Source organism: Lepidochelys olivacea (assembly GCF_965140295.1).
Source record: "Lepidochelys olivacea isolate rLepOli2 genome assembly, chromosome: 9".
Lineage (NCBI taxonomy): Eukaryota > Metazoa > Chordata > Testudines > Cheloniidae > Lepidochelys > Lepidochelys olivacea.
The window spans coordinates 61,903,381-61,923,727 of record NC_140419.1 but is presented as its reverse complement, the minus strand read 5'-3'; the positions used below and the strand labels follow the sequence as shown (position 1 = coordinate 61,923,727).

At 48.0% G+C, this 20,347-nt stretch overlaps 1 protein-coding gene across 5 annotated transcripts in view; it reads right to left on the bottom strand.

The window, feature by feature from the left end:
- Nucleotides 1-20,347, bottom strand: part of ENOX2 (ecto-NOX disulfide-thiol exchanger 2) — a 138,260-nt gene that overhangs the window by 25,620 nt on the left and 92,293 nt on the right. For all 5 annotated transcript variants that reach the window (XM_084639940.1, XM_084639938.1, XM_084639939.1 and 2 more), the window contains 3 exons: nucleotides 17,362-17,574; nucleotides 15,132-15,238; nucleotides 4,575-4,689 (listed from right to left, as the gene is read on the bottom strand). In XM_084639940.1, the coding sequence (XP_084496066.1) occupies nucleotides 4,575-4,689; nucleotides 15,132-15,238; nucleotides 17,362-17,574 (435 nt within the window). The remainder of the gene's footprint in view (nucleotides 1-4,574; nucleotides 4,690-15,131; nucleotides 15,239-17,361; nucleotides 17,575-20,347) is intronic.

Here is a 20,347-nt window from a genome sequence, read left to right as displayed (position 1 = left end):
CCTCAGAGGATCTGGGCCTCAGACCCCATCTGTAAAATGGGGATAACACAATTTACTTCCTCCCAACTTTTGTCTGCCATGTCTATTTAGACTGTAAGACCTTTGGGGCTGGGCTGTTTGTCAATATGCATCTGTGTGGTTCCTGGAATAATGGACCCTGATATCAATGGAAGCTTCTAGGTACAACTGTCTTACAAGTAATGTTACTATCTGTTATTAAGGCTGCCTGACACTTCCATTACAAGACCCTGTTTTCAGTTGCATAGAATTTTGCCAAACTTCAACCATCTGAGCTGAAATTTTCCATGCCAGGCGCCTGCCCCAGGCTGAAATCTTTCCCCCCCTGCCAAAGCAGTTTAGTGGTTTCTGACAAGGCTGAGGGAAAATATGTTGTTTTGCTAACGTTAAAAAGTTCTAGTGACTTCAAACAACATTCAGACAACTCTAGCACCCCACACTTTGGAGCAAATACTAGAAATCTACTGACAGGTGACCTTTGTATCAAGGATGTGCATTTTGTCATCTCCACGAAAATCTGCCCAAATTTGGCCAAGTTACAAGACTTTGAGAGACAGCAGTTTGCACATGCTCAGTAAAAACATCTTAGATTTTAACAGCTAATGTCTCCAAAGAGTCTGGCCATACTGGGCACGCTCTATCCTGCAGCTGAGCAGGCAGTTACAGCTCTGGACTACTGTGGAGTGGCCCCGAGCAGGGCATCAGAACTGAGAGAAGGTAGATTCTCTTTCCTGTGCTCTTAGCGACCCCTCCCACCCCCACTCCAAGCCCCATAGGGCCCAGACAGTGTGGAGGAGAAAGATGCGTGATTTGAATTCTGGGGGTGGGGGGAGAGGGACTAAACTGGGAGAAAAAAACAATGGGTGGTGGTGGTGGAGAGATAGGAACAGGAGGCTGGCAGGAGAGAGGGAAACTCAAGCTGGGAGTTGAGGAGGAGGAGACTGGGACTGGCTGGACGAGGAGACTGGGAATGAGAATCAGTAGGAGGGAGGTGAGGGGTGTTGGGAGACAGATCTGATGAAGAGCCAAGATACAGGGGGAGAATTGGGACTGGCTGGACAAGGAGAATGGAGACAAGGAGTTGGGGACTTGAGGAGGTGACAGGAAATGACTGGGCCAGGAGACTGGGACTGAAAGTGGAGGGGGAAACTGGTACATGGAATCCAGAGAGGAGGAGACTAGGATCTACTGGCTAAGAAAACTGGATCTGGGATGAAGAACCAGGAGTGGGGAAAAGGGACTGGGACAGGTTGGAGGGGAAGGGACAGAAGGGTCTGTGCCCAGTAGCATGCACTCCCCTCCGGATATCCATCATCCCTGAGTCTCACCAGTCCTCTGCTGTCAGCAAACAGCTGTGAACCCCAATGGCAAAGTGCCCCATCCCCTCTGCGGCTGGCACACACAGAGGATGACAATCTACTACTGCTATCCATTCCTCCATTAGCTCAAGCAGCAGAGATCTGTGTGACCTTAATCACTCTGTTCCCTATCTGCACAATGGTAATCATATTACCCCCTCATCTCAGGGTGTTGTGAAAATAAATTCACAAATATTTGACGCATTCAGATATCATATCAATGAACAACATGAGGAAATTAATAATTCTGTCTTCAGAGCAGGATTTGAGCAACGGGCAGTAAATAAAGCATAGGCCACACACTGAACAATGAGGACAAAACAAAATAGTGAATAGCTGTTAATTCAGTAAGCACCTGTGCACTGAACGAGGCAGGGATCCTGTGGAAAAAATTGTGAGCATGTAATTGAGATGTATCATAATGTATAAGCACGGAGAGGGGCCAGTGAATGGCTTGCATGGGCAATTTTCAGTCTGGCATTTTTGAATGTTTGGTATTGCAACCTTAATAATGTCCTTCTAAAATCATGTGTGTGTGTAATATAATAATAACAGATATGTGTAAAGGTGTATTTAGGGGACTATATCTCAGGACTACACTTGGTCCAGTGGCTCCAGATTTGGTCCAGTGACTCTACCCTGCACCCCCACAAGGCACCCTAAATATCAAGGCAATCTGATTAACTGTATAGAGTTTAGAGCACTTAGAACTACCAATCCTTAAACTGAAAGCGGGTCTTAACCTTTACGATAGCAAAGCTCTTGCTCAGCTATAATTCTTACTGGGATCCAAATTAAGTGCATCAGCTCAAGAAAGGACATGGCATCCCTGTGGACAGCTCAATGGAGACCTCTGCTCAGTGTGCTGCTGCAGTCAAAAGAGCAAACAGGATGTTAGGATGCATAAGGAATGGAGAGGTGAATAATACCAGGGGCAGCATTAGAGGAGGGCTTGCGGGGGCTATAGCCACCCCAATATTTACCTTAGCCCCCCTATAATAGGCGCCCCCCCAGCACAAAGGTCAAACGTAGATACTTCTCTGCTGCTGCTGACAGCAGCGCTGCCTTCAGAGGTGGGCACCCGCCCAGAGCTGCTGCTCTCCGGCCATCCAGCTTTGAAGGCAGTGCCAGCAGCAGCGTAGAAGTAAGCCTAAGTGGGGGCGGGGGTGCCCAACAGCAGCCCCCGGCCTGTGTCCCTGCCCATTGGGGTGCACCGCCCAGAGCAGGTAGAGAGTCCGGGACTCCCCACAGTGCCCAGACTGACCCGCTCTGGCCAAGGCTCCTGGGCCCCACCCCATGTGGTTGCTGCTCCCCGAGGGTTCTGCCAGCCCCAGAGCTGGGTCCCCCCACCCAGGAGGCTTTTACGCGCTGTGAGCAGTCAAAGGGCGGTGGGGAGCTGAGGAGCAGCCGCAGCCCCAGGGCCCCAAGCAGCAGCAGGAGAAGGAGATGGAAGTGCCACAGTCTCCTGCACCATGTCACCAGCCAGCGCAGCGGCCACCCTGCACTGCCCCGCTCTGGCTTCTGGCCTCCAACCTGGGGGTCTTGGGGGAAGAAGGTGGGGGTGGCACTTAACTGAGGAGGAGCAGGGGCGGGACCATGGAGAGGGCTGGGGCTTGTGGTGAGGAGGGAGCAGCCTCCCCCGCAATTTTCTGTCTAGCCCCCACCAGGAAGAGGCTGGTGCCACCCCTGAATAATACAGAAGATATTCTAAGACCATTATGTAAATTGGTCAGCCTACTGGTCACCCTGTCTCAGAAAAGATATCACAGAACTAGAAGGGGTTCAGAGGAGGGCAGCAAGTATGATCAAGGTCCTGGAAAAACTCTTGTAAGAGAGATTGAAAAGGCTGGGAGACAAATAAGCAGGGACATGACAAAACTATAGAAATAATGAATGGTTTAGAGAAGGGAGATTGGGAACTTGTATTCTCCCTGCCTCATAACACAAGAATATGACACTCAAAAGGTGGCAAATTCAAAACTGAGAAAAAGAAATACCTTTTAACACAAAGTGTGATTCACCTGTGGAACTCACTGCAACAGGGTGTCATTGAGGACAAAACTTTAGCAAGATTCGAAGAGGAATTGGAAATTTGTGTCACCAACAAGAATATCCAGAGTTATAATAGTTAATACACCTTTACCCCAACATAACGCAATCAGATATAACATAAATTCGGATATAACACGGTAAAGCATTTTCCCTCCTCCCCCCTCCCTCCCAGGCTTGCGCGGCAAACCTTGGAGGGAGAGGGGGGGAGAAGCGGAGTGGCAGCGGCGCACTCAGGGGAGGCGGCGAAGGCAGAGCAGAGGTGAGCTGGGGGGGCGGGGAGCTGCCGGTGGGTGCTCTGCACTCACCAATTTTTATCCATGGGTGCTCCAGCCCTGGAGCACCCATGGAGTTGGTGCCTATGGTGGCAGCGTGTCTGGCTCCAACACGCTGCTCTGAGCAGCATGTTAAGGGAGCCGGGCCAGGGGATTGGATAAGGGGCAGAGGGTCTCGGGGGACAGTGAGCAGGTGGGGTTGGATGGGTCGCGGTTTCTGAGGGGTCAGTCAGGGGGCGGGAAGTTGGTGGGGGTAGGATAGGGGGCGGGGCCAAGCTGTTTGGGGAGGCACAGCCCTCCCTACATGGCCCTCCATTGCAAGTTCAATATAACGCAGTTTCACATATAACGCGGTAAGATTTTTTGTCTCCTGAGAACCACGTTATATCAGGGTAGAGGTGTATTAACAAACATTTTGAGTGGCTATAAAACCTCCTGCTTCAGGGTTTAAGCCAGTCTCTGACTATTAGGGATTAGGATGAGAGCCTGATGGGGAGGAGGATTACCCCACATCTGCTTCTGCAAGGTTCTTACACCTCCTTCTGAAGCAGCTGGTGCTAGCCACTGTTGGAGATGAGAAACTGGGCTAAACGGACCTTGGCTTTGATGCAGTCTGGCAGTTCCTCTGTTCCTATTCTCCAGGAATCTGAAGCACATTAGCCCAGGGATAACCAAAGCCCAGAGTCCAATATTCCTGAGATTTTTGGCGTCTAAATCACAATTATAGAAAACTGCAGTAGAAGCTCCACTGTTCAGACTAGGTAATTGGCTCAGTTCCACAGCTAGGAACCTATCATTCGGGGCTCCCCAAGGAATTCACACAGTCCAGACACAACATGCAGATATATTTATCATCCATAGCAAATGTTTGTACCTGATTCTTCTGTTTCTTTCGTCTCTGAGGGATCTTCTATCTCATCGTCAGACATTTCCATTTCCTCCTCTCTTCGAATACCCATGAGTTCATCATTATGAATGTTGCGGATTTCCTAAGGTTTAAACAGAAGATCTTTCAATGTAAGGTTACAAGCCACTCATTTGTTTTAAAAGAGTCTGCAAGGAACAGACCCAGTGCTACCAGAAAAGAGCATGTGAGGAGTACTTCACTGCCCCAAACACATAGCAGCAAAGACCATTCACATTGTAAAACACTCCTGGCATAAAATATTCCACCCACTTCCCCAGCACACTCACCCAGCACTGCCCTCTACCTGAATTGTTGCCCTCACCCAGTGTTTCCCCAACATGCACCTTGCTCAGCACTGCCCCACCTTGTCCCTCCCCTATTACCCTTGCTCAGCCCTGCCCTGCCCCTCCCCCCGCACTGCCCTGCCATGCCATACATCCTCTTCACACCTGCCCAGGTTGTAAAGCAGGTCTATGAAGTGGTTTCGTGCCAGTTCTTTCGGTGCTGCAAGCTGGGAGAAGCCTCTTCTCTGGTTTTGTATTGTACTGTACTGCTAAGGAGCTGAGAGGTAGCCAGGAATCAGATTTGAGCCATCACCTGTATGAGCTGCTGATGTCCAGCTGCTCACAGGAGGAAATGGTGAATCACTCAAGGGGGTCGTATTTTCACCCCTGCTCCACCAACGTGAAGCTGGAGCAATGGAGCCACGAACCATTACTACAGCTCCATTGAGGATTCAGCGGACGGCGGGACCACTGTGTCCATTCAGCCTTTCCCAATTGTGGAAGGTACCAAAGCCTCCTGACAGCCACACAGCCAAATGATACCCAGGAGATATGACAATGGTGCCTAAAGCTGGCAAGTCAGAATACAGCCAGCTCTTCGCTCACTGCATGGGAGGTTTCATACAAATGACCCACAAGCGTGAATGTTTTACACCTATGCTAACCTCTTACTGCAGCCTCTTTAGTCCACAGCCAAGGGAGGCCCTTTGTACCTGCACAATGATGCAGGGGGGAAGCCTGTTTGCAGAGAGAGTTGGGGCAGCTGTGAGTACATGAGGGAGGTGGGGACACATTCCCACATGTACTCTGGGCCATGCTGCTCCGATTTCTGTGCATTATCCTTTTTAGCATGCTCCCATTCTGTCTCCTGTGCCTGAAATGCCCTCCCTGGGCCTGTGCACCATGCAGCCTTCCTGTTCCTCTATCAAACCCTCCCTCCCTCCTTTCCACTCTCTGTCAGGAACTTGTCCTCAGATTTTGGAGCTAAAAGGGGAAGGAAGATTTTGGAGCTAAAAGGGAAAGGAAGCACGATGGCACAACCAGGCTCCAAATAGGACTGTGTGCCAACCGGCCTCCGCCTCGCCCTTGCCTGGCCTCACCTCTGCTCTCATCATGTGATGTCAGAGCCAGCCTAGCCTGCAGCTCCTCAGGGCAGGGCCATAGGCCTGACTGTCTTTGGCCTTGTACTGATTTGCACCTGTACTGGGGCAGAATGGTAGCGGTTCACTCCCACTTTGCACAGGAGTAAACGTCTGCCTGCGCCATGTGCAAGACAGTGGAGAAGCCAGTCCAGCAGCTTCATTAGAACATAAGAACGGCCAAACTGGAACAGACTAAAAGTCCATCTAGCCCAGTATCCTGTCTTCTGACAATTCCAGGTGCCCCAGAGGAAATGAATAGAACAGGTAATCACCAAGTGATCATTCCCCTGTCGCCCATTCCCAGCTTCTGACATTCTCTCTGAAAAGTGTCATTCACACCCAGGGTTCTGTCATAGGGCACAATATCAATACAGGAACCACACAGGAAGAGAGATGGGTAAATGTGTTCAGGTGTTAGGATGCCAAAGTTACTTACCAGAGTCCATCAGAGGTTGCAAAGTGCCCCTCCTAATGCCAACTTACCAGAAAGAGCTTTGCTAAGATTGAGTGTCCCATAAATAATGACTGTAGAGAAGGCAGAGAAGTCTCATTTACTAAGCAAAACAAGAGGCAACCTTACCACAAGAGCCTGGAGCCAATAAGCGTTCTCTCTACTCATGTTTGGCTACCCATGAAAAGAGCAGCCAAGCCGTGGGAAACAGAAACATTCTCAGATTGGTGCAAAGGGGAAGCCATAGGAAAGGTACCATGAAAAGGACAGGAATGAATGTTGACCCTGCTAGTCAGTCAGAGATGACAGTGCAATGAAGTTCAGGAGCCAGAGCTGGCTAGGCTACAAACAAGGGCCTCTGTCAAGCATTTGATCCAATGGTACATGTGACGGGGAACAGGAATCAGCACGGAAATCTTCCCAAATGCATTAATTCACACGCTTTAATACCTAACATTCTTGATGGCCTTGAAGCCAGAGAGGCGCAGAGGAGCCAGCATAGCCCAGGGTGCATAGCAAGCTCTGGGACAGGGCTGGCCAGCACCCAAAATGGGAGCTCTGGAGGATGGAGCCGGAGAGACTGTAGGGTGCAGGTACTTAAGAGAGACCTTATGCAAGGGAAGATGCTTGGCAGCTAGGTAGCTACCCTGGCCTACAAAGTTCCCCCATTTGCCAGCATGTATTGATTCCTTCAGTAGTTGTACTCAGCAGCAGCATTTAGCAGTTCTGGGCACCAGCAGGCCCTCATAGGCGAATTACTGAATAGGGCCTATTCCTGATCCCAGCCATTGCAATGACTCCCAAAATATACACAAAATCACCAAGCCACCTCTCAGATCCTCACACTACACTGTAACCTGTCTGTTGAGCTCAACTGAAAGCAGGACCTAACTCTGTAGCACTCTGGTGCTATGGCAGCTTTATTTAGAGTAACTAAATCCAGGATGAATAATACACAAAAAATACAGCAGCCCCTCTTATTGAATGTAACATCAAAACTAATTTGTTTTATGCTCTTGCTGCACTGGAATAACCTACCTTGGGACCTGGTGGATTCTCCATCACTGGAAGGCATTAATACAAGTCCGGCTTTCTAAGAGAGCTACTATAGCTCTGTGAGCCAGGGAGTCCCTCAATGCCCACGGACAGAGAAAACACCATAATATAACTCACATCAGGCCTGACACACTCATTGCCCCAATACCCCATTGTCATAATCTGTGTCTAAAGAGTATTATGTGAGGTATCATATGCCAACTGGTAACATGCCGTTCATTGATATTACTGAGTGATCTATGTGAGGGCAGCATGTAATAAATTATAGATGTGTGATTCCAGTGAGAGGGACTGGACACTGCAAGGGAGACGGTTTTGAGGAGACGTAGGACTGAAGAAGCTATTGGTGTCACCCTGCAAAGAGTAGCCTGGCTGGTGGAAGTCATGGTGAAGCCATTGTTCTGTGAACAGGTTGCTGGTGTCAGGGCTCTGAACCAAAGCAGCACAGCACAAAAGCACCCAGAGATACAGGGCAGCGGCGACAACTCCTTATTGGCCTGGGTGAAACCCCATAATGTCATAGGCTCACGCAGAAGTTATGGGCATGATACAGAGTTTACTGGGTGAGTTACAGATGATCATAGGGGCTCCTTCTGGCCTTAAAATCTATGAATAATCTATGAGCCACAGATTCTCCCTCACAGATAAACTGTGCCTTCCTGCATAAAAACCAGCCACCAGGTAGCATTCATGAAAGAAAAAACAAAAACAAATGCCCTTCCATGACACTATGCAGAACTGGTAATAAAGAGAAAGCTCATCTCCGAGTCCCTTAGTCCAGTCTATAAAATACGCACAAGAGACTTGTTGTGTCTTCATCAAGGGTTCCATATGCTTACAAACATAACCTCAGAGTTGCTCAGCCACACATGTACGGCTTGTATTCTAGGCTGCTTTATCTGTTGAGCAGGATGAGTTTTTATTCTTGAAAGCTGTGTGTTTTAGTGTGCACTTCCTGTAATTATGATACAAGTGTGTCTATTGTAAATATTTATCAATGTTACATAGGATAGACAAAGTATTACACAAGATGACAAATGCGCATAGTGCAGGGGTGAGCAAACTACGGCCCGGGGGCTGCATCTGGACCTTCAGATGTTTTAATCTGGGCCTCAAGCTCCCGCTGGGGAGTGGAGTCTGGGGCTTGCCCTGCTCCCACACTCCAGCCGGGGAGCGGGGTTGGGGGCTTGCCCTGCTCTGTGCATGCCATGGCTCTGCTTGGCTCCTGGAAGCAGTGGTATGTCCTCCCTCCAGCTCCTATCCGAAGAAGCAGCCAAGGGGCTCCGCACAGTGCCCCCGACCCAAGCACTGCCTCCGCAGCTCCCATTGGCCAGGAACCACAGCCAATGGGAGCTGAAGGGGCAGTGCCTGCGGACAGGGCAGGGCACAGAGCCACCTGGCCACGCCTCCGCATAAGAGCCAGAGCGGGGACATGCTGCTGCTTCCGGGAGCTGCTTGAGGTAAGTGCTGCCTGGAGCCTGCACCCTTGACCCCCCTTCCACACCCCAACCCCTCATCCCCAGCCCCACCCCAGAGCCTGCACCCCCAGCCAGAGCCCTCACCCCCTCCCGCACCCCAACCCCCAATTTTGTGAGCATTCATGGCCCGCCATACAATTTCCATACCCAGATGTGGCCCTTGGGCCAAAAAGTTTGCCCACCCCGATGTAGTGTGTAACTGTGATATCAAAAGTAATTGAACCAATCAGCACCCTTACTCCACAGCTAATTTGCATGCAACAGTTTCATTGGCTGTATAAGGGAGACATAGATGGTGGATTATTTTGTGACGGCACGGGCTTTTAGCTACTAATACTACTTAAAGGCATAAGTTTAGAAGAGCATGTCTCAGCGTATTTTGTGTTTATGATGTAAATAAAACAATAAAATCACAATGAGTACGAAAAGTTCAACAGGAGGCCAAGAGGTTATTTTTTGCCAAGCAAACCATTCATACCTAAATAATCACTCAACATGTTAATTAGGGTCATTAGTGCTAAACTATGTTATTAATGTGAATCCTCTCTCACCTGCATTCATGGTTTTGCCTAGATGTGCATTTATTTAATTTGCAAAATAATGATGTGTTGTCAGGATTTTACCTTCCTATGGATACTCTCACATGATGGTGACAGGCTGATGACAGAATTTCTGGCAGCCTGCTCATTTGTGAATCAGAATCTCCATCCATTGCAGTGAAGCTGCGTGGAGCTCCTTGACTTATTGTGATTTATGACTTGCTTATGTTATGATAACTAAGCAACGTCCCCCTACACAAAAATAATGCTTCTCAGTAGGTTAGGTCACTGGGTCTTTCACTCCCACGTTGCATAAAGCCTTTTGTGTAACAAATAGTATGCAGGGCTGACCTGAAATGATACCATGGTTTAATGTCAAAGTATAGCACAAGAAATACACTTGAATTAAGTTTGACCTCAGTAGGGGTAGGTTAGACTGCACTTTTTCGAAGCAGAAACATAGCTGCAAAGAGCCTTCTGTCGCTGTTACACATTACATTAAATCAAAAAGAGTAACGTTTGTTGTTACATATCCTCTATATTCTGACTTTGAGGGCTACCCGCAGTTATGGGAGGTGAAATGGAACAAGATTTCCCAAAGCCTTTTAGTGACCTCATTAAGACGAAGAGTTAGAGAGGTTGTAAACTGACCAGTTAGACACAGCCAGTTTGATTATATGGTTCTTAGTTATAAGAAAAATGAATAATTGTCACCATCCATCCCTCTAGCTTGATTCTCCATCCATGACACTTCCCGTGTGCCCATCAGACTCTGAGACTGCAGGCAACACCCCTTATGGGAGAGGATTCCTTACTCTATGGATTCCTTTTGCCGTGCTGCCAACTCACAATTTTGGTCCCTGCTGCAGGCGGTCTTGCAATGATAGGTCTGTCTATCATACAATCCGGGCAAAGCAAAATATGAGAGAGATGGGCTACCCCACATGATACCCTTTAGCCCAGAGGAAGGTGCACATCCATAGGCCATGAATTATTATCACACATCTTCCACTGACAGCTATTAACGGTTCTGTGCATTTCACCACCCTTATCCTAAGCCAAAGTGTCATTCTGCTGGAGAGATAACTATTATTCACAGATAACATAACTCAGAGCCTGTATAAGGTTATTTCAGGCACAGCTGAGAGTAAAAACTAGGTCTAAAAGATATACCTACAATAAACAGAAATCTTACCAACTTTGCTACATAGCCTTCCAGATGGAATGTCTAATCAGATGCTTCTGTAGCCTACTCTAGCACAGTGTGGCTTTGTGTCACCTGTTAGCAGCTAGGACACAGAGAGAGTTTCATAGACTCAGATTCCAAGCCCAGAAGGGACCATTGTGATCACCTCCTGTATAACACAGGCCACAGAACTTCCCCAAAAGAATTCCTAGAGCAGATCTTCTAATCAAAATCCAATCTTGATTTTAAAATGGTCAGTGATGGAGAATCCACCACGACCCTTGGTAAGTTGCTCCAATGATCAATTACTCTTACCATTTGCAACTTATACCTTATTTCCAGTCAGAACTTGTTTAGCTTTGAATCCAGCCACGGAATCATGTTATGTCTTTCTCTTCTAGAATGAAGAGCCCATTATCAATTTTTTTCCCCAATGTAGGTACTTATAAGCTGGGATCAAGTCACCCCTTAAACTTCTCTTTGTTAAGCTAAATGGATTGAGCTCCTTGAGTCTATCACTAAAAGGTACATTTTCATATCCTTTAATCATTCTCTGAATCCTCACCAATTTGCATGGGAATGGTTGCAAAATAAGAAGCAAATTGTACTGAAGAGGATTTCTTGGTACTGATGCTCGGAAATGGGAGGTGAACAGCCCAGCTGCACGCTCCCCTGAAGGATGGGGGACATGTGACTCCATCACTCACAAAGATGTTGAGCTGGGGAAATGTCCAAGCCGGCTCCCCTAAAAGTTTTGTTTAGGGTGAAAACTCTATCCCCATTGGTCAGCTAATAGTAAGTGAGTTGAGTAGGACACCTTGGTGGGAGGCACGGTCTGCCTAGGTGCCATAGTTGGCAGGGAAATTGTATGGGGTGAGGAAGGGTCCAGCCTGGATCTTCTCAGACAGCTGCAAACCTCTGTCATTTCAATTCTAAGCCAGGGGAGCACTGTCTGCTTTTGGATTGGTGCTTACATTTTGCACAGCCCCAGTGGCCAGCTTTGACAACACACACCACAACATGCTGTTGCTGGGTTGCTGCAGCTTCCCATCGCCTGCAACACACAGCTGGCCAGTGGCCAGCACCTGTCTTTCTAAACTTGAATAAAGTTAACAGTTTAGAAGGCTGTGAGGGTGTACTGGCAACCTATATCAATGCCAAAGTTCCATGACAAGCCAGCATGTACATCCTGCTCTGCCCTAAACCCACTGCTTCCAGTCAAACACCAACAAGTAAGTCACACAGAAAATGCTCTACAGGAACACTCCACAACTAGCACCAGGACCTCAGAGAAGAACAGTTTGCACCTTGCTGTCCCCTTCCTTCTGTGGGTCACAAAGGATTTAACTATGCCTGACAGCATCCTAGGAGGAGCATGGTCTCGTGGTTCAAGCACTGAACTGGGACTCAGAAGACAAAAGTCCTGTCTGTCACAAAGTTCATGTGTGATCTTGGGCAACCACCTAATTACTCTCTGCTTGAGCTTCCCATGTGTAAAATGGTAGTGTTGATAGTATTGGTATATCCCTTCCTCAGGGATCAGTTCATTAATGACTGTGATGTGTCCAGATACCAAATTGCTAGGGCCACAGAAGCAGATAGATTTCCATTTTACTAACAGGGAACTGAGACCTGGAGATGTAATGAGTTGTTCGAGGCCTCACAGCAGGTCTGTGGCAGACTGGAGTGTATAACCTAGATCTCCTGACTCTGCGTCCCAAGCTTTGATTAGTCAATACCCTATCTTCCATCATCCGAATTTTGTAAACAATGGCTACAAATATCTACCCAAGTTGCAGTCTCTTATTAATACAGCATTGTACTTCCCCGCATGGGCAGAGTTTGCTCATTATGCAGCTGCCAGGGCAGCTCCATGGTTAAGGTTATGTTGAGATTAGCAGGGACTCAATTACTTTATTTTTCAAACATAAAAGATGATTTCCAAACTTACAGCACTTCCTCTGTGAATAAAGAATGCACTTTGTGAATTCACAAATTTCTCCACTCCTCAGTGTAAGAGGCAGGAGTATTTTAAAATTATTCCTTCTTGAACTTCGATTCACAAACCTGGATCTCTGCAGCTGATAAATGTCTTTGTTGTGAAACTTGATGACTGATTCACTTGAGGATATGATTAAATCTAGACGCAGACTTCTTTTTAAGTTTCATTATCTGAAAATAACTGAATTATTTGCATGTTCTACATCACTGTTTATGCCCTGGGGGGATAATAGTTTGGAAGACACCAATTTTGACATCAGCCTTCATTAGGTGAGAGGAGTAAGAGTGGGACTCAGTGTGGGAGGAGCGCTATTCTATGAGGTCTTCAGGAGAGGAGCTTCATGCCTACAGATCTCCTCAGTGTAGCAGATCTCTGCAGCCACTCCCGCAGACCTTACAAGGTTTACTATAGCAAAGTCCCCTCCTGCACACTTCCTCAGGCATGCCAAAGAGGAGCTGGATGAACTCTACAGGCAGGGATCTAGTGTTATGACCCTTTCCAGTGGTCTGATGGAAGAATGGGTTGCAGTGTACAAGTTTTCCATCCTTAGAAACTGAGAGCCAAATCCTGGGAGAATATCATTTCCATAAAAAGAAGTGTTCAGTGATCTTAATTTTTCTGGAACTAAACTGTGAAGGTGCAGCACTGCTTCATACAGGGACCAGATAAGAACAGATCTCTTCTGCCTCATATTTTATTGTTTGTAGTGTTGTAGCAGTGTTGGTACCAGGATATGAGAGAGACAAGGTAGGTGAGGAAATATATTTTATTGGATCAGCTTCTGTTGGTGCGAGACACAAACTTTGGAGCTACACAGAACTCTTCTTCAGGACTGAGGAAGAGCTCCGTGTAAGGTTGACAGTTTCTCTCTCTTGCCAACAGAAGCTGGTCAAATAAAAGATATTACCTCACCCACCTTGTCTCTCTCATCTTTTATTCTCATTTAGAAGGAACTGCAGTTTTAACCACAACCCAAATTAATTCCACTGTTACACTGTAAACTTAGGCTATGCCTACATTAGCCATTGAATGCATCCAATGAAGTGAGCTGTAGCTCATGAAAGCTTATGCTCAAATAAATTTGTTAGTCTCTAAGGTGCCACAGGTACTCCTTTTCTTTTTGCGAATACAGACTAACACGGCTGCTACTCTGAAACCTGTCATTAGCACTTTTGTCAGTCAGCGGTGTGAAAAAACACCACCCTGACTGACATAAGTTACACCAGTGGTTCTCAACCCACGGGCTGCATGCGGCCCAATTAGCATACAGCTACGGCCCGGCTGTGTGCTAAAAAATCCAGGTCCCAGCTGCCCAGTCACCCATGGCAGGGTCCAGCCTCCAGCTGCCCGCAGCTACCCAGTCTGCAGCTACCCAGCCCTGCACAGCAAGGCCTTGGGTCCAGCTGCCTGTCCCTGCGCCCAGGGCTCCACTCCCGGCCCCGCTCTGTGGAGGGATCTTTGGGCGGGGGGCGCTGTGGTTCTCAGCCTGAGGACTACAATGATAAATAGGTTGAGAACCACTGAGTTACACTGACAGAAGCGGAAGTGTGGACAGCACTACGTCATAAGAACATAAGAATGGCCATACTGGGCCAGACCAAAGGTCCATCTAGATCAGTATCCTGTCTTCCAACAGTGGCTAATGCCAGGTGCTTCAGAGGGAATGAACAGAACAGGTAATCAACAAGTGATCCATCCCCTTTCACCCATTCCCAGCTTCTGGCAAAATTCCCAGCCATCATGGCTACCTCCGCTCATTGAGGATGGTTTAACTACGCCGACAGGAGAGCTCTCAGGGTGGCTACAAAGGAGACCTTACAGCTGCACAGCTGCAGCGGTACAGCTGTGTCACTGTAAGGTCTCTAGTGAAGACATAACCTTAATTACATTCTATAGACACAGAAGTATAATGATGTCCTTCATCAGACCTGCTGCATTTGTGCCAGCTTTAAACTTTGCACCTCTAAAGACTGTTACAAGGATTAGATAAAGAACTATGTAGTCCTTTTTAGGATTCTCTCTCAGGTGACTCCACACAGTTTCCACACCAGTACACAAATTTTTACAGTTCTAATACCACAATAGAAACCATGGCCCAACAGTTATTCTTGTACACAATACCAATGGCTTACAGAGCTCAATTTATCGTTACTAGGGCTGTGTTAGCATATGAAGGATCCTTCTCCAGTCAGAGACACCAATGGAATACTTATTACCTTTGTTGCAGCAGATGATCTAAGTAAGGCCCATATTGCACCATTTCATTAAGGCTGTTTCTGTCCATGTGAGCACAGTGCTACTAAGTGCCCAGGTAAACTTAAAATCAATATCCTGTTAAGAAATAGACTGTACTCTGTAGGATCTAACACAATAAAAAATTACCAACCTCGGCTTGTTTGCACCACACGCTGATGTTCTTACGCTGAGCTTTCGTGAAATGGTCCCAAGCCTTTTGTTTGGAGGCGGAATGGTACACAGCCACTATCTGCTCAACTGTAGTGTGAAATCAGCAGTCAAATCGGGCCAGAATATCATCCAGAGAATGCAAACGAGAGGAGTAAAGGAGTAAAAGAGCGGAATCAGGCAGGTGGTTTGGCTAATCTTTTGTTATAACACTGTACTGTGCTGAGGCCATGCTCAGGAGGGACTCAGTGCCCAGAAAGGAAAGAAGGGACTCCAGAAGGCCAGAGCCAAAGTGTCTCTCAAGTTATTAACAACTGGGGAAGCCAGAGTCATTCTCAACAGAACAAAAGTGAGATAGGGTTAAATGCACGAAGCATACATTGTATAAGTGGAGCCAACAAGTCAAACAGAGGATTTCCTGGGAATCCAGCAGAACAGGGTCTCGCACTCTTTAGAATGGAAGGATTGTGTAGCTTGCGTTCTTCTGTGCCACTGTTTCAGTCCCAAAGCACAGACGCATAACCTGGACATTATAACACACCACCCAAATAAGCACAGGGAAGGGTCTTCCACCACAGGGCAACAAAACCAGGAAGCTCTAATTTCCCTGGACACTCACCTGTCAAACCAGGGCTCCGGAGTCATTCTTTCAAAATATTTTTCCTGCCAATTTTTGGAGAAGTTTTTAAAGGAAGTATGTGATCTCCCCCTGCAAAGGGGTAGAATTCTCCTCACAACAAGAAGCACAGCTAGAATTGGCTTTGTATATTTGGCCTGCTGTAGTGGGCATGATTCTTATGAAATAAAACTCCGTGTACTCTATGTTTAGACTAACCAGTGCAGCTGTAATAAGAATACTAATGGGTGTGTTATAATGACTAATTACTAAAGCTGTGATTTAGTCACAGAGGTCACGGAACCCATGACTTCCAAAGACATCTGTGACTTCAGCCAGCGCCGGCTGGGAGCTGCAGGTCCCCTGCCACGTGTGGAGGCACTGAACTGCAAGGTACCCCCGCAGCTCCCAGCCACCGCAAGTGGCAGGGGGGAAACCCTGCAGCTCCCCACCGCTGCCGGCCACCATAGACAACAGGGGGGACCAAGTGGCAGGGGAAATCCCCACTGCTCCTGGCCGCTGAAGGTGGTAAGGTGGACCCCCACCACTCCCTTCCCCCAAGGGCAGCAGGGGGTCCCTGCGGCGGGGGGGGCCCTGCCGCTCCCCGCCCACGCTGGTGGCAAAAGGGACTCCTGTTGCTCCCTGCTGCCATGGGCGGCAGGGGGGACCCGCAGCAGGGGGAATCCCCGCTGCTCCCGGCTGCAACGAGTGGCAGGGGGGACCCCACGGGCGGCAGAGAGGACCCCCACTGCTCCCACTGCTGCCCTCAGGGGGATCCACGGAGCTCCAGGCTGCTGCAGGTGGCAGGGGGAACCCCGGCAGCTCCCAGCTGCAGCGGGGGGGACCTTGGAGCTCCCTGCCTCCCTTCCCCCTCCAACCTCCTCAGCTGCCCAGGCTACCCATTTTGTCATGGGTATTTTTAGTAAAAGTCAAGGACAGGTCACGGGTTTCCGTGAATTTTTAATGATTGCCCGTGATCTGTCTGTGACTAATTACACAACACTTCCTGCTCTCTCTATTACTACTTACTCTGCAGAAAACACTGCATCTCCTGGATTCAATGCCCATATTTGTTTATGGTAAGAATAGAAAAAAATCTGAATCAAGATTAAGCATGAAAGGAAAACCAAATGCAAAAGGCACTAGTTTAAAATTTGGTCCTACGTCACAATGAGAAATTGATTTAATCTCCTATTTATGGAGCCTCTTTCTACAAAACAGGACTTTGAAAACATTCTGTTACATCCTACCTTTGGTGAGTCAATCCTGAATATTGCACCGAGGCACTGGGCTGCTGGGGACTTACCTTGACTGCACACAAAGGTGCAGAATGTTGGGTATTGCTACAGTAGAATAATTAACAGAATATATTTAAGAGAGAACAAATGAGGAGTTCATTCCCCTGTGTGTAAATGCTTCATCCATGAAACACCAGAATTTTATGGAGGTAAATGACATATATCTGTAAATTAACTGTATTTGTCCAGCCATGGTGATTATATTTTCTGGGGTCTTGCTGAATTTGCTGCACCCCCTCAAAACCAAAAAAATCTCCCAGTAATACATGAACAACACTCAGTGCAGAAATACTACTCACACTGAACTAGAATCCCTGAGAGAGCAAGCTTAAACTTCTCCTTAGCTTCCTCCATCTCTTTCTCATGGGCTGCTTTCTCGTTCATCAATCTGCGAACGTGGCTGTTAGCTGACTGGATCATGGAGTAGAAGTTGTTTGCACTCCGCCTGTTCACTTCCCCACGTTCTATCCAGGTCACCAAGGTCTGCACTGCTTCCAAGAACTTGGAATCGTCTGGGTCAAAACAGAAAATCTTTAGAACAGGCAAAATCTGCAGAGTCATTTCCAGTTGCTCAGCTGTTCAGCAGCCACCTTCCCAGCAGTCAGCACTGAACTATTTGCTTAGCCCTGGTCTACACAATGAGTTTAGATCAAATTTAGCAACGTTAAATCGATTTAACCCTGCACCCATCCACACAACGAAGCCATTTTTGTCAATTAATGGGCTCTTAAAATCGATTTCTGTACTCCTCCCCAACGAGGAGATTAGCGCTGAAATCGACATCACCGGGTAAAATTTGGGTTAGTGTGGACACAATTTGACAGTATTGGTCTTCGGGAGCTATCCCACAGTGCTCCATTGTGACCGCTCTGGACAGCACTCTCAACGCAGATGCACTGGCCAGGTAGACAGGAAAAGCCCCGCAAACTTTTGAATTTCATTTCCTGTTTGGCCAGCGTAGCAAGCTGATCAGCAAAGGTGACCATGCAGATCTCATCAGCAGAGGTGACCATGGAGTCCCATAATCGCAAAAGAGCTCCAACATAGACTGAACGGGAGGTACTGGATCTGATCGCTGTATGGGGAGAGGAATCCGTGCTATCAGAACTCCATTTGAAAAGACAAAATGCCAAAATATTTGAAAAAATCTCCAAGGGCATGAAGGACAGAGGCTATCACATGGATCGGCAGCAGTGCCGCATGCAACTTAAGGAACTCAGGCAAGCCTACCAAAAAACCCAAGAGGCAAACGCCCACTCGGGGTCAGAGCCCCAGACATGCCACTTCTATGATGAGCTGCATGCCATCCTAGGAGGTACCCCTACAACTACCCCACACCTGTATGTGGACTCCTGCAAGGGAGTCTCACGCAAGAGGGATGAGGATTTTGGGGACAAGGAAGATGATGAGGAGGGGGAGGTTGAAGATAGCGCGCACCAGGCAAGCAGAGAAACCATTTTCCCCAACACCCAGGAACTGTTTATCACCCTGGAGAGAGTACCCTCCCAACCAGGGCTCCCAGACCTTGAAGGCAGAGAAGGCACCTCTGGTGAGTGTACCTTTGTAAATATAATGAACGGTTTAAAAGCAAGCGTGTTGTAATGATTAATTTGCCCTGACTTGGGATGCATTTGCGGCCAGTACAGCTACTGGAAAAGTCTTTTAACGTGTCTGGGGATGGAGCAGAAATCCTCCAGGGACATCACAATGAAGCTCTCCTGGAGGTAGTCCCAACGCCTTTGCAAAAGGTTTCTGGGGAAGGCAGCCTTATTGCGTCCTCCATGGTAGGACACTTTACCACGGCAGATCAGTAGCATGTACTCTGGAATCATTGCATAAGAAAGCATGGTAGCATGCGGTCCCAGTGTTTGCTGGCATTCAAGCAACATCCATTCTTTATCTCTCTGTGTTATCCTCAGGAGAGTGATATCATTCATGGTCACTTGGTTGAAATAGGGGAATTTTATTAAGGGGACATTCAGAGGTTGGCCGTTCCTGCTGGGCTGTTTGACTGTGGCTGAAAAGAAATCATCCCCGCTGTTAGAAACGCGGTGGGGGGAGGAGTGAAGCGATCATCCAAGAGAACTGGGTGTGTGTGTGTGTTGGGGGGGGTTAGTTGGGTTGTGCTGCACATTAACCCGAAAACACCAGCCCCTCCTTTTAAATGGCCAATGTGTCTTTTTCAATTTTAATTTCCCTTTTTTTCCTCCCACAGCTACAAATGTTTCAACGCTGCGACTAGCATCTCCGTCCCAGAGGCTAGCACAGATAAGAAGGCAAGAAAAAACGCACTCGCGATGAAACGTCCTCTGAGCTCAAGCTGTCCACCCAAACTGAAAGAGCCCAGCAGAATGTGTGGAGGCAGACAATGGCAGAGTCCAGGAAAGCACAAAATGAACGCGAGGACAGGAGGGACACGCAAGAGGACAAGTGGCGGGAGCAACAGGAGAGGTTGCAGGATCAAGAGGAAAGCTGGCGGCAACATGATGAAAGGAGGCAGGATGCAATGCTGAGGCTACTGGAGGGTCAAACTGATATGCTCCAGCATATGGTTGAGGTGCAGGAAAGGCACAGACCACCACTGCAGCTCGTGTAACCAACCGCCCTCCTCCCCAAGTTCCAAAGCCTCCTCACCCAGATGCCCAAGAACACAGGGGAGGGGGCTCCGGGCACCCAACCACTCCACCCCAGAAGATTGCCAAGCAACAGAAGGCTGGCATTCAGTAAGTTTTGAAGTGCAGTGTGGCCTTGTCCTTCCCTCCTCCCCCACCCCACCCGGTGCTTTCCTCCTCCCGGGTTACCTTGGCAGTTATCCCCCTATTTGTGTGACAAATTAATAAAGAATACATGAATTTGAAACAACGACTTTATTGCCTCTGCAAGCGGTGATTGAAGGAGGGAGGGGAGGGTGGTTAGCTTACAGGAAAGCAGAGTGAACCAAGGGGGCGGGTTTTCATCGAAGAGAAACAAACAGAACTGTCACACCGTAGTCTGCTCAGCCATGAAACTGGTTTTCAAAGCTTCTCTGATACGCAGTGTAACGGCCCTGGTGTCTGGCTGCGGATAATCAGCGGCCAGGTGATTTGCCTCAACCTCCCACCCCGCCATAAACGTCTCCCCCTTACTCTCACAGATATTGTGGAGCGCACAGCAAGCAGTAATAGTAATGGGAATATTGGTTCCACTGAGGTCTAAGCGAGTCAGTAAACTGTGTCAGCGCGCCTTTAAACGTCCAAATGCACATTCTACCACCATTCTGCACTTGCTCAGCCTATAGCTGAACAG